At 37.6% G+C, this 13,554-nt stretch overlaps 1 protein-coding gene across 2 annotated transcripts in view; it reads right to left on the bottom strand.

Moving 5' to 3' along the window:
- Positions 1–13,554, bottom strand: part of GLRB (glycine receptor beta) — a 51,555-nt gene that overhangs the window by 11,073 nt on the left and 26,928 nt on the right. For both annotated transcript variants that reach the window (XM_086746428.1, XM_086746429.1), the window contains exons 7-9: positions 11,077–11,217; positions 7,119–7,271; positions 922–1,214 (exon numbers count right to left, since the gene is read on the bottom strand). In XM_086746428.1, the coding sequence (XP_086602554.1) occupies positions 922–1,214; positions 7,119–7,271; positions 11,077–11,217 (587 nt within the window). The remainder of the gene's footprint in view (positions 1–921; positions 1,215–7,118; positions 7,272–11,076; positions 11,218–13,554) is intronic.

Raw genomic sequence — 13,554 nt, 5'->3', positions numbered from 1 at the left:
TAATACTAGCATACAGTCTCTGCCATTCAGGCATGAAGTACTCCCTCCTTAAAGAAGTTTTACAGTCACATTGTACACTACCAATATTATCATTTGGATCCAGCCTAATGGCTTTGTTTTACACATTGAAATTGCTGAGTCACTGAAAATTATAAGCCAAATTCATATTTCATATATTGTAGCATAACATATTTTCTTCTGTAGAGTAAATGTCATTTAAACATCACTCAGGAGTGAAGACAGTTGGCCTCGGATATCTGAAAACCCTTGGAGCACAAAGAGGGAGTTATACAATACCAGGAAGCTACTGTCACAATGGAAAACTTTGGCCTGACCTAATATGTACATCTCATTTTTATCCATATAATGAGATCTGTCCAGCTTACCCATAAAATCTATCTGGCAACACAAGAAATGCAAGAACTGTTTGACAGACAAACAGACCTGTCTTTTGTTTACAAATGCCAACACTTCTGGACCCTAGCTTCAGAGATGCTTGACATGCAATGCGGTACAGCTGTGGCCATCCTGGGGAAAGCAATGAGATGGGGTGTTATTTGAGTACGCTGTCAGCAAATACTGTCTGAGAGTCCTGTCCTCTGAATAGTTACGGCTTGACAGCTGCTATTTATTATGAGAAAAATAGCAACTGTAAAGCTGCTTGCTACTTTATTTACCTAAAGCTCAGCAGCAACCATGACGCTAGGATATTAAAAGACAAATTTTTCATTTAGTACCTCTGACCCCAAATCACTAGGGACCAACTGGTCAGATAGCTAGCCATTAATTACCAGCATGTTTTTAATGTCTTGGAGACTTCTAAGATTAAGCACTACCTAAAACTATTATGACAGTATATTCCTGGATTTGTGTTAACAGAAGATAATGCTGATTTTGCGTACACCATTTCGCAGCTCCTACCTGTAAAGTGCTGATGTGGACAGGAGTCCCTGTGCCATTCACAGTGTTCTTCTTGGCAGCATTTCCACCCTTCCCTTCTGCTTGCTCTGCCTTGGCAATCTTTGCTTTTTCAGCTTCAATTCTCTTTGGATTATTTAGCATTACCTGAACCACTGCATACTCCACCAGAGATGCAAACCCAAAGAGAAGGCAAACAATCAGCCAGACATCTAAGGCCTTCACGTAAGACACTTTGGGAAGTTCAGCGGCAAGAGTGGTACATTCAGATGCCAAGCTGAGCACTGAGAAAATACCTACAGAAAGAAAAACAATATATTGATTAAAGAAAACTCACCCTTATTGACACAGCCTGTGCTCTTCCTCTGAAACACACAACACTGAATGATGTTTTGTAGCAGCGAATAGGACTTCACAATGTGGTCAGTGTATTTTGCAGCAGGCAGACAAAATGCACATGCCTTCAGTTAATGAACAATTTAAACTGAATACTCACGTAGGATATTGCAATTAGTGACAAATTATTAATAATGAGTACCTTCATTTTATAAATGGAGAAAGAAATAAGTGAGGCTAAACTGATTGCTGTGGTTTTCCTGCTTCATCACACATCTCACAACTGGGAAATGGGCTTTTCAGAGACTTCTCCTACAACCTGCATCTAAGTCTGGCAAGGTGGAAGAGAAATGTATGACACTTAAATCAAAAGACTTGAAGAGCTACTGTTGTCCCAGAAATCTGAACTGTGCTACAGCAGGTGAAATTCTCTGAACGACCTGTCCACGAGAGTCATATGTAAAACTTAGGTGAAAGGGAAGTTTTTGCTAAAGAGCAGCACTGTACCAGCACATCAAAAAGTCTGTGTTCTCAATTCAATGAGAAGATGAAAATACTGAGGTGACCAAGGGTCTACAACCATTCCCTACTTCAGCTTCCAGGATCTAGAGGAAGCTTTCTAGACAAAAAGCTTTTCAGGAAGTTCTTATCATGAAAAAAAATACATCTGCAAAGGCTGTTGAAAGGTCACACTCATCATCAAACTAGGTTTCGACAAGCACTGCTCTTTTCAAGGCTTCCAAATGTCACTCTCAACATAAGGCTCACATTGCAAGAGAGAAAATACAAGCCTGATCTCAAAGAGGCTCCTATGAAACAGCAAAAGTAGCACGAACGGCTACTTTTAGAAATGGCCGTCATGTGGGGAAAACTTATTTCACTTTCCCAGTTCAGGATGTCTCATTTTGTTTTTGTGAACGCTAATGATCTTCTTTAGTTATGACTGCGTGACTTTATGAAATGTGATCAAAGTCTATAGAAAATTTTGGCCAAAAGGAAATACTCCATTAGTCTTAACTATGTTTCTCATATTGGTCACTTGTGCTATCCAAAGCTTGAAAAAATGGTAATTCATAGAGAGATCATTTTCTTCAGATCTATTTTAAGTAACTGAGGATGTGAAAATATTAATAAAATGGAAAGTATCTGTATTGGCCTATGAAAGTATTAAATTCTAGTTGATCATAAATAACATACACTGCTGTTCTCATTTGGATATCGGTAAGATTGATAAGATAATTTATTTGGTATTAATCTCAAATGGACAACACACTAGCTGCTAAAAAACTGAAGAGAAACTATAAAGAAATCATTACAGTAATATAATTTTAAAATAGAGAATCTAATGGTGTTTTATTTTGAAATGTGTAATAACAATGTATCATTGCAAAGCTGTTTTTTTTTCTCCACTGGGATAATACAGAATGGTCAGATGTGCTATGTCAGATCACAATGACATGGTAAATACTGAACAAACACACCTCAGTGTCCACTCTGGCTTATTTTTGATCTGCTGTATCTGAAGCATTCAAGTATAAACATGCCCATAGAGACTGAAAGTCAGCATAGAATAGACTCCTTTTTTATAAACTTATTTTCACTGACCAATACCAGCTCTATTGGGCTGAACACTAATTATGGATCATAATGAACTGAAAGAACTAGTACAAATAAGGCAACATATAAGCGACACCTCTGCCTATGCCCAGCTTTCTGTTTGTTCTCTAATCGTCTACTGGATCAAGTACCATACCATTTCTATACTATACTTCTGAAAGGCAGCCTCTACCCTTACCCTGAAAAACCAAATTAGCCAATGATACGGACTGGCTCAATATCTTGGATATCGTATTTTTTTTCCCTACTAACTTTACAAGCATTTACTATCTTAATATGTGAGTATTATTATCATGTCTGGTGCTTAAAACATTTGTACAATCAGTTTGCACAGCTTAAAATACTAGATCTTACAATCTTGAATTTAATTCTACAAACTAACTTGTAAATTCTACTAGTTGAAAATATTTTAGTGGTGCTTTCATCTAGTAGTTCAGTAGAGCAACTGAGGTCATGGTGACCTGCTGCTAAGTTCCATTTGCCTGGATTCCTAGGATTATAAGTTCATTCTCAGAGTCCAAGAAATTTCTAGGTTTTCAAGACAACAATAAAGTGAGATAGAAGCACAGAAATATTCTACTAAGCAACTCTTTGCTGCCAGATCAGAGTTGGCATCGCCCTGAAGACCCTAGTATCAGAGTTGTAAGTTGCGCCTACGGCAACAGCTGCACTACATACCTGCAAGTCCAGGGCTTAAACTGAGTGCAGGGAATGAATAAATAAATGTCAAGTGAAACCAAAAAATCCTGCTTTTCTTCTCAGGGAGCACTAAAGGGAAGGGACAGAGCTTGTTCATCTACACTTGCAAAGTAAAGGGAAAGCTGGCCTTTCTAGGAAGGACTTCTGTGTTTTTGCTCCTAGCGTGGCATCTCTCTCGATGGCAAAGTTCAGCTTATCAGTAAGGTTAGTTAGCTCACAGTCTAAAGCATGATTGTAAAGAGCTACTATTTTTAAAATACAGCCTAAGGTTAGATGTGGATAATATCAGAAAGTACCAATCCAGCAACGCACTTCAGCACGTGCTGTCAGATAAATAAATCTCCCTTTTTTGAATCCATCAAACTTACTGGCCTCAGCACTATCTCCTGGCAGTGAATTCCACAGGTTAATTATATGCTGTGTAAAACAGTATTTTCTGGTTTATGTTACTGCCTTTAAAATGTCTGGCTTCATCTCAGTAATATTATTGAAAAATGTAATATTATGTCTTCGTTTCCTTATAATTCAATCTCTCTAACACATTCTCTTCTCTCACTAAACTTCATAAACTAAAAGACATACTCTTGGCAATCCTTCTTCATACTACAGTTCTGATGTGTATTTTTATGTCTTCCTCCGAGCCCCTACATCTGTTACAATTTTATAAAATGAAATGACTAGAACTAAGACAGATTTGAGAACAGGAGTGATGGGGCAGAGTTGTGCGTAGCCTCAGATCTAGCTGTCCTTTGTATGTGTGGAATGTATCGTTGCTATTCCAAGCCTTCAGTTACTTTGTTTTACCCCATCTGCACTCTGGACTAATGCTACATGCCGCCAGGCCACTGTGTGTGGACAGAAGTCAGATGTCCCTCAGATCCCTGCAGCTCCAGGGAAGATCTCACTCCCTTTGGGGATCACATGGCACTGAAGGAGAGAAAGGGATTTTTTAAACAGATGCTGGCACACGGTCCACCTGGAGAGTCTTCTGTTCGGCTCATTAAAGGGTGAAACACCATCATTTAATTAGAAAGAAGCGTTCAGTCACATCAGCCTTTATGTCACTTAGCCACAGCTGTCTAGGTACCAGTCCTTTGTGGACTTCCCTACCACCAGATGATCCAACTGTGTGAAATGTCACAGGGGTTGCAACTTATTTGGTTCCTACATGGACAAAGGCTTTTTCTTCAAACATACAGCCTCCTCCCAGAACATTAATCAGTCTACAAAAACATATTCTGCTTACCGGTTTGCAAAGTATCTTGTATCCCTAAATCACCCAGAAACTTCTGAGATGCCTAGCCATGGGAAGCAGTAGCCCACTATACTTGATTCTAAGGATGACTGTATTAAGATATTTGTAAGTAAATCTAAAGTAGTTTCTCATCTAATGAGATCTGTATCTAGCCATTGAGAGTGTAATGGCCATTGGTGACACCTTTTTTTGCGACTAGGTATCATCCACTTGACAGAGAAATGTTAATCTTGTTAGATTTCAGGGTCAACTGTCTTCAAGGATGTAGCTAGAAGAGTTAGTTTGTCATTCCCTTGCAAACTGGAGAAACACAAAACTTACCCCAGTGACGGTGCTATCAACTTGTGTTACTAAATACTGACTCATGACTAAAGGATGGTCAGATTTAGCAGTCTTTGCTTCTCTGGGGAGCCAGGAAAAGTCACATAACCAGGCCAATGGTTAGTATCTTTGAAAATGCATTATTTCAGAAATGCTAATACATAAAAGCCAATAAACACTTATAATAAATGAAAACAAATAAACAATAAATAAGCATGTATGTTTAGTCACAGATATCCACGTTACATAAATCAGCACTATATTTCTTATCATTCTAATATATAATTAATAAGCCTATCTGGTCACCTATTTGAAGTGCAGGATTATAAAGGCAGAAAAAAGCTCACGTTTTCAAGATATTGGAGCTCACTACATGAAAAATATTTCCAGTTCTTGTTTCTGTCTTTTTAAGTTAAGGCATGCTACATTTTCCCTACACTTTTTTTTTTCTTAAAACTTCTCATGTTTCTCATTATGGAATGTATTTTTGCTACTTTCCAAGGTAAGCTATTATATTTGTTACTTGCTATCAAACTGATAGAGATTATAACTCCTCCCCAAGTAACTACTGATATTTCTAAAGGTTAAGAAAAACAAAGCTGATTTGTATTCTGCAACAGACCCCTAAAAAAAAAGATACAATAAATATAATTAAATAGTGGGTCTGTTACATTTAATTAGAGCAAGGTAGCCAACATTGACTCAGAAGCCAAAAGTAGCACTCCAGTCATGGTTCTCCAGATTTTTTACAGCTCTTAGTTTATTTTGCTGGTCGTATCACTGGAGGAGGAAGACGCATGCTAGATGACCTGAGATGGGAGCAGTGGGGCTCAGGCCAGAGGGTATGTGGGCACTTTTCCACCTCGCAAAACTCAGCAGGCACCCTTCCTGCTCCAGCTGGCTCTTACACCGGGGTTTCAGCTGCCCACTACTGCAAGACTCTGCTGATCACAGACATGGACTGGTAAGGTGATGTGTCAGGTCCTGACTCCAAGGGTCTCCAGTGTTTATCAACACATGTGAGGCTGCACAGGACTCATGTCCTGTGGAGGTGCGGAGGTTCAAGTGTGAGCAAGAGGCTTCTGAGGGAGACAGGGGGCTGGAAGGATTCTGCAACTGCACCCCTGGGGTCTTGAAAATAGGTGCGCTGAACCTCCTGGGATGTAAAAAAAAAGATTTGGAAAATAAGGGGTATGGACTTCTGGAGTACCGCTAGGGAACACCAGAGTATAGAGAGGCCAGAGTATGGAGAACGAGTGGTCATGGCATGGGCCGAGAATCCAAATAGAAGTGTCAGGATGTAGAAGCCTGGCTCTGCATTTCACTGAGCTCTTGGGATCAGCAGGTTTGGCCACCTAAGAGCTGGAGTCCCATGTACAATCCAATTAGTCAAGATAATATTGTTTTGATTAACCCTGTGTCCTACTGTCTTGTAATAAATGAAGGGCCTGCCTACTGCGTTGTGTGGAGTAGTGTGAAAGCATGAGCCTGAAGCACTCTCATGAACCGAGCCGCTAATGAACAAAACCAATCAGATAACAAGGATGCTAATTCTCTTCCAGACAACATTCTGTTTCTATTACTCTTCAGAAAAACTGCACCAAAAGGTAGCTATTTAGAGACCTACTCATCTTCCTACTTTTTTTCTGATTATTCAGATGTTCAAATTCCTATAAACTGCATATTGCCACAGTGTCTGCAGCATCACGCACACATGAATAAGATCAGATTTGTCTGGGTTGAGAGGAGCAGAGACAGTGTGCTTACCATGTAAGTGCTGGAACCATTATCAAGCGAAGCCTCAATGTGGGTGGATTTTACAGGACTAGGAATGAGGACGTTTCAGTGAAAATGATGAGCGGATAATGGAAGTGAAGTTGCTTTCAGTGTCCAGTGTCATGTTGTCAAAGCAACTGAGAATGGCTCAATGGCATTGAAGTGGATTGGGACGGTACGTGTAAACGCAGGTTACCCAGTGGGACTCTTGCAGCACTTGCATCAGGATTGATCCAGAATGACAGCCAGGATAGAACAACAATTAGCAGTGTAGGAGCATAAACACCCATCATGTAAAATCCAACTTGTCTTCTTAAAGTGAAGATTACTTCTACACAAGTGTAATAACCTTTAAAGAAATAAATGCATTAATGTTTAATGTGCTTTGCAGGTCAACCTCTTCAGATCCATATCTTCTAGGCCTTTTTCTATTTAAGTTAGGAGCAAAAGTTCAATGATTTGATTTTCTTTATAAAGGTAAAAAGTTCAATTAAAAAAACCAAAACATTCAAAACACAGAACTACATTAATGCCAAGTGTGGTCAGGCACTCTCTGTGCTCTATAAGGCACTCTGCATCTTTTCACAGCACATCAGTAACAGGCAGTTAAAGTGACTCTCATCTTGATGCTGGCTTCAAGATGCAGTCCAGATAAAACCAATGGGGTCTCGCAGTCATACTAGCTTAAGCTCATCTGAAAATTCTACTTAGCATTAATTTGTGCAAAAGATGGAATTAAGAAATATCAGTGTAGAAAGTTTAGAATGGTAAGAGGTGATCTGAATGTGAATCTAAGCAGAGATTCCTTCAGTACTGAAAGCTGGTACAGGTGACTTCTACAATTGGTACAGACTTTTTAAAAAAGGCTCTAAAAACACTGTAAATTTTGAAAACAAGGAATACTGCCTCAACTATTCCAAAATGAGGATCTAAGTCATCCAAACATTTAAGATACCAGATAAGACAAATTCAGTAAAAAACAAAGCTGCAGATACAAGAGGCTTTGCTGGAGATAAATAGATGGATCAGGAAGTTCGATAACCAGAAAACAAATTCTGTTCATATTTTCACTCAGTTAGCAGAACTTGCATTCTTATGTTAATATTAACAGAACAGCATTGTAAAAATAACCTCATAAACTATTCTATCACACGGAAAAGGCATTCCAATGTTATATTACAGCAATTTCAAAATTCAGATCAGTCTATATCTATAAATAAAGTTGGTGCAAAGCTGATTTAGAAGATAGAATCTGTCAAAAATACATATATCTATCTTCTATATTTTATCCATTAAGTGCTGAAGAATTATAAGTCAGTTTCAAAGTGCTGTCTGGGCACACAATAATCAAAACAGCAAAACAATAAAACATTAAGGAAAAATTTCTTTATGTAGAAGACACTATATGGTATTTCATAGTTCATTCTATCCTCTTCAATAATCTGTTGTCTGACAAATTTGCCCTCTATTTCTGAACAGTTTCCAGATACTTTTAGGTTTTATTTTCAAATGAGGAATCACCTTCAAAATCATTATTTGTTTGCTTTATGTCAGAAACACATTCTGTATGGCTTTGTGTCATCTTTCATGAGGCAGAGCATAGTATTGATTGCCCATTTTGATAAACAAAGAATAGGCAATTTGCATATTTAAATATTGAATATTGCCACAAAAAGTCATACCAAATTTGTTGAGCCTCTTTCTGCTTAAGTAGTAATGATAAAACATCAGTGGATGTAAATAGGCAGTAAAGATTAAGTTCTCTGATATTGGCAATAATCTCCTACAAAAGCCATAAATTTGAAAATTTGCTTGTAAATGCAACACTGCCTCTTGATGACCTGACAAAATCCTCACCTCAATTAATTTTAACTATGTGTTCAAAATCTGCTTTTTAAAATACCTTCAATATCGGGATTTAAAGTAAATCAAACAACTACTGATTACTGAAAATGACCTTTAAAAAGACTTCAGAGTACTAAAATATTTCATTCACATTAATAAAGTATTAATTTTAGTCTTGATCATGAGATTAACATGGATGTTCTTAATTTTAAAACAAAAAGGATTTGCAATAAAAGAATTATGAAAGCTTTTAAAATTTTCATGCTGTCACTCCACCCACTCTGACAGCTAATTTTCTTTCTTTAATGTTCAAATTACATACAGACACAGAAAATCTGGAATTTTACTGAGCACTTTGCACAGTGTAATTTCAACTTGTAGTGACAAAGTGCTGAAACTTCAGAGAACACTACTGATTTTCTTTCCTGTTTAACAGTAAAGTGTCAAATTCTTCGATTTTTCTTTAAGGTTCCTAAAAATACCTAAAATATCTAAAGACTTTTTAAGATGTTTGATTTTAGATTTAGGGCAAAACTCAAAATTATCATGATAACTTCAATAACAAGATAGCAATCTTGAGTATTGCCTTTTCCCCTCAAACAGAACCCAAGTCTTCCAGCTTTCCCATTTGTATGAATTTTATTTGGGAATTGCAAGATCCATCCCTTTAATTTTTCACTACTTTATAGCCTATTTTTTCAGTAAAATCATTGTTTAATTAAGAATATTTTTTTTTTAACTGCTAAGTAAACTTTTACCATACCGAGGCTTAAATTTGAATGCAATCACTACCAGCTGGATGTGCTTTCACAAACACAGAATTTTCCTGAGGGGAGCTAATTTCCTATTATTTACAAATGGTAAATCATGTGATATACTGAATTACATAGTTAGGCTAAGGACTCACTCATTTTGCACTTAAAAAACAAACCTCATTTCAATTTTCATTAACTTTTTCAAGCTAAATTCCTTAACTCCGAGATCTACTAAGGTTACTTGAGAGGGCTGGAGCACCTCTCTTATGAGGACAGGCTGAGAGAGTTGGGGCTGTTCAGCCTGGAGAAGAAGAGGCTCCGGGGAGACCTGATAGCGGTCTTCCAGTACCTCAAGGGGGCCTACAAGAAAGATGGGGAGAGGCTGTTCAGTAGGGCCTGTTGCAATAGGACGAGAGGTAATGGTTTTAAAATAGAGGGGGGTAGATTTAGATTGGAAATTAGGAAAAAATTTTTTACGATGCGGGTTATAGAACACTGGAACAGGTTGCCCAGAAAGGTGGTGGAGGCCCCACCTCTGGAAGCATTCAAGGCCAGCCTGGATGAGGCTCTGAGCAACCTGACCTAGTCAGGGATGTCCCTGCTCCTTGCAGGGGGGTTGGACTAGATGACCTTTGAAGGTCCGTTCCAACCCTAACCATTCTATGATTTTATGATCCTATGATTCTATGATCTGTTCAGACTTAGGATCTAGCTTGGGAGCAACTGCAAATAACACATCTTTGACCTCAGCTGAATCATCGAGAAACTTGCAGAGGCTCCTCAGAAGCTGCAGTGCCACTGTCATCCTCGTTGAGCTCTAACGGGAGATTTATTCATGTATTGCAAGAGCACTGACTAAAATACTCCCTGCTGACTTCTGTTGTTATAGAAAGTCTTGTGGTTGCTACAGTGTGAGTAGTTTGGATATAATTATAGGCAGGAATCAATCAAGGTAGAAAACATAAATCATTAGAAGCCAGAGTACTGAAACCATTGGATAAATTTGTGCCCATACTCAGAAAATAATCACAGGATTGAATAAATACAGAGCTGAGGACTGTAAGCAGCTTTCTGTAATGATAGACTTTCCAGAACACTTAGACAAAGGAAGAACCTGCAGGGCACAACATTTGAAGTTACACTTTAATACTATCCACTTCTGGAACAAAAGCGGAACCAGAAAACCAAAATTAACCTACTTTGCTGCAACTGGCATAAATCTGTGTGAACATCCTATCAGAAAAGGATTTACAAGCATAAAAATTTATTAAGACTATAGAAACAAAATGGTGATAGTAAGATCAGAACACATGTAAGCAAAACCAAGAAAAGTATTTAATTTCATCTTCAACGTAGATTTTTCTATATTTTAATTAGTTTGCAGTAATTATATGTGATAGTTACTATAATATGAACTACTGGTTTGTTAAATGTAAGCTATTTTCTCCATTATAATGTCAGACGTGTGCTGGAGTATTAACCACTAACCTTAAACAGTAATTGAAGGAAGCTTAACCTTTTTTTTTTACCAAGAAAATAACTTCTATTACCCACCTGTGCCTTTATAATACTTGGTACAGTTACCATATTCGATATCCTCCTTTTTAATATCAAACTGAGGCAGAGCAATTTTCTCCAGCTGTACAGGGTCTCCAGACTGCCAGATAAACCGTAAGTCATCAGTTGTATAACCAACTACAAGAACAAAATAATAATAATTGTTTAAAGAACCATCACCACCAAAGTAAACTCTGCAAGAAAATCTAGCATACATATATATATTGTATTTCTTTTGCTCTTTTTCTTTCTATTTCTTGTTCAAAGAATTACATACAAAAACGAAATAATCCACAACTGAATTTTTATGTAGGCCTAAATTAGGACTTGGTGGGTGGAACATTACATTATCAGCAATACTACACTGATTAAGAGATGTTTGTTACAGTGCTTAAGCAAAGCTCTGTTCTCCACAGCTTTGAAGACTCTACATTCATTCATACTCAACTTCAGCAAAGCATGAAAAATACACTGAACTTAAACAGCACTCACAAGTCCTAGTAACTTCAAAAGAATTGAACAACTCAATTACTGTGATGAATCCTGGCTTTTGTGTAAAACAACTTCTCTGCTTAATTGTTCAGATTAAAGGCCCTGATTCATGAAAGCGTTGCCATTTAGGAAATATGTGACCAGGAATTTAAGTAGATGCGTAGTCCTACTGAAATCAATTCAGTGCCTTCATGATCTCCTGAGTATGGACAGACTTCAGTAGACATCTGAGTGTCTAAACCATGATATATACAACACCACTAAGTAAGAGGCAGTGAAAGTTAGGCTCACAATATTGAAGCATAAAGCAATATTAATTAAATATGCAGTCATAATAATGAATTTATATGCCATTTATCTGCTTTCTTCTGTTTATTAATGATTAACTTAATTTGAACAGAGATAATGTGTGTTAAATGGGAACAGAGATGGGGAAACATAAAAAAGATGAAGTTGGAATGCAGCATTTTGCAATTCAAAGCCTCTGAAAAATGTTTAAAGAATTGTTCTTTTTCTGGAGGCATTAGGCATAAATTTTTATGTATTTGAAAAACAGCTGAGATTAAAAAAGGTAAACTGTTCATAAGCTAACTTCTCTCTGATTCGAACCAACTTCATGAAAATCACAGTATCTCAAAGCTCCATGATGGAAGATAACATTAAAAAAACCCTAGTTGTTCTAATCTTCATTCATAAAATCAGTCTCACCCCCTTACAACATACAGCAAATTACAAAACTGCCCAGATCCTCTATAATAACAGTTACTGGACAGTGAAAATTTTGTCTATAGGGAATGTGTAGAACTGGAGATCACAACTGCAGATACGACAACAGCTTAGTAAAAACTAGTGGTCTTTTTTGTTTTGGAAATCTAGCAACTATAAACAAAATATTGATTTGAAAATAACTTAAGTATAATAAAACTGCCAATGGCTAACAGGGAAAGCAGGCCCACTGCTGGAACTGGATGGACAGGCTGGAGGTCATGGGTACCACTCTTACATTTGACAACTGAATTAAAAGGTAGAAGAAAGTTTAGTGCACACTGTCTTTCCAAAAGTGCAATTTCCTCCTGAATTTGAATATATCAACTTGGCATGGGAAGAGATAATAAGGTTGTTTAAATGAAGTTATTGAGAATTTTTTTATGAGCAGCTCTTCCTTGAATAACTATACCTTGCCATGCTTGTAAAGCAACCAAGACTGAGAAAGCTTGAGCAAACTTCCATTAATATTACTGTCTAATTCCAGTTTAACTCCAAAGTGATTTGGGTTTACAGTAAGAGTTTACTTCAGCTAAAGTATAAACATATTAGTGATGGGTAAACCTTCTATGGACACAGTACAATTCTAAAGGTAAATGCTGGCAATCTAAAACTAAATTGTAAAGCTCTGATACCCTTATTATTATTACCCTTGTTCTCACTGGGATGCCCTGCTCAGCTTTGATTAACCTTGCTCTTTCCTTACTTTTGTCTTCCCTTCCCTAACCTCACCTTCCCCACTGGACGTGGTGGCGTAACAACTGAACAACGCGTTTGTATTCTAGCAGGAATGGGCTGGAGTACCAAGCCACCTTCCTTCTCTCTGCTTCACACTTGTCTTTACACAGCAAAACAGATTGCCATGAAAGTGGAATCACTAAGGGCTGGAGCTCTGGGAAAAGGCTGTACTGCAGTAGACACCCTTGTACTCGGCGAGTAGGAAAGAAGATGGGTTTCAGAAACATTTCGGCTGTTACTTCCAGCATGGCATGAAGCCCTTCAGAGATGAGACCTGGCTTCCCCTTCATAAGATCAAATCACCTGGAGACCATGGAAGGACTGGGAGAGATGCCTGATTACATCCACAATACATCTTAAAACTACTTTCAAAAGGTTTCATACTAAACACGCTCAATGTATTGGCATCAAATACTTTTTCTCTGGTACCGTATGAAAAGAGATTCAAACAATACCATGCATCATCAGTACAAGGGGATA

This window comes from Chlamydotis macqueenii, chromosome 4, assembly GCF_036417535.1.
Source record: "Chlamydotis macqueenii isolate bChlMac1 chromosome 4, bChlMac1.mat, whole genome shotgun sequence".
NCBI classification, from domain to species: Eukaryota; Metazoa; Chordata; class Aves; order Otidiformes; family Otididae; genus Chlamydotis; species Chlamydotis macqueenii.
Note: the sequence above shows the minus strand (reverse complement) of the source record. Positions and strands in the feature narration are given on the sequence as shown.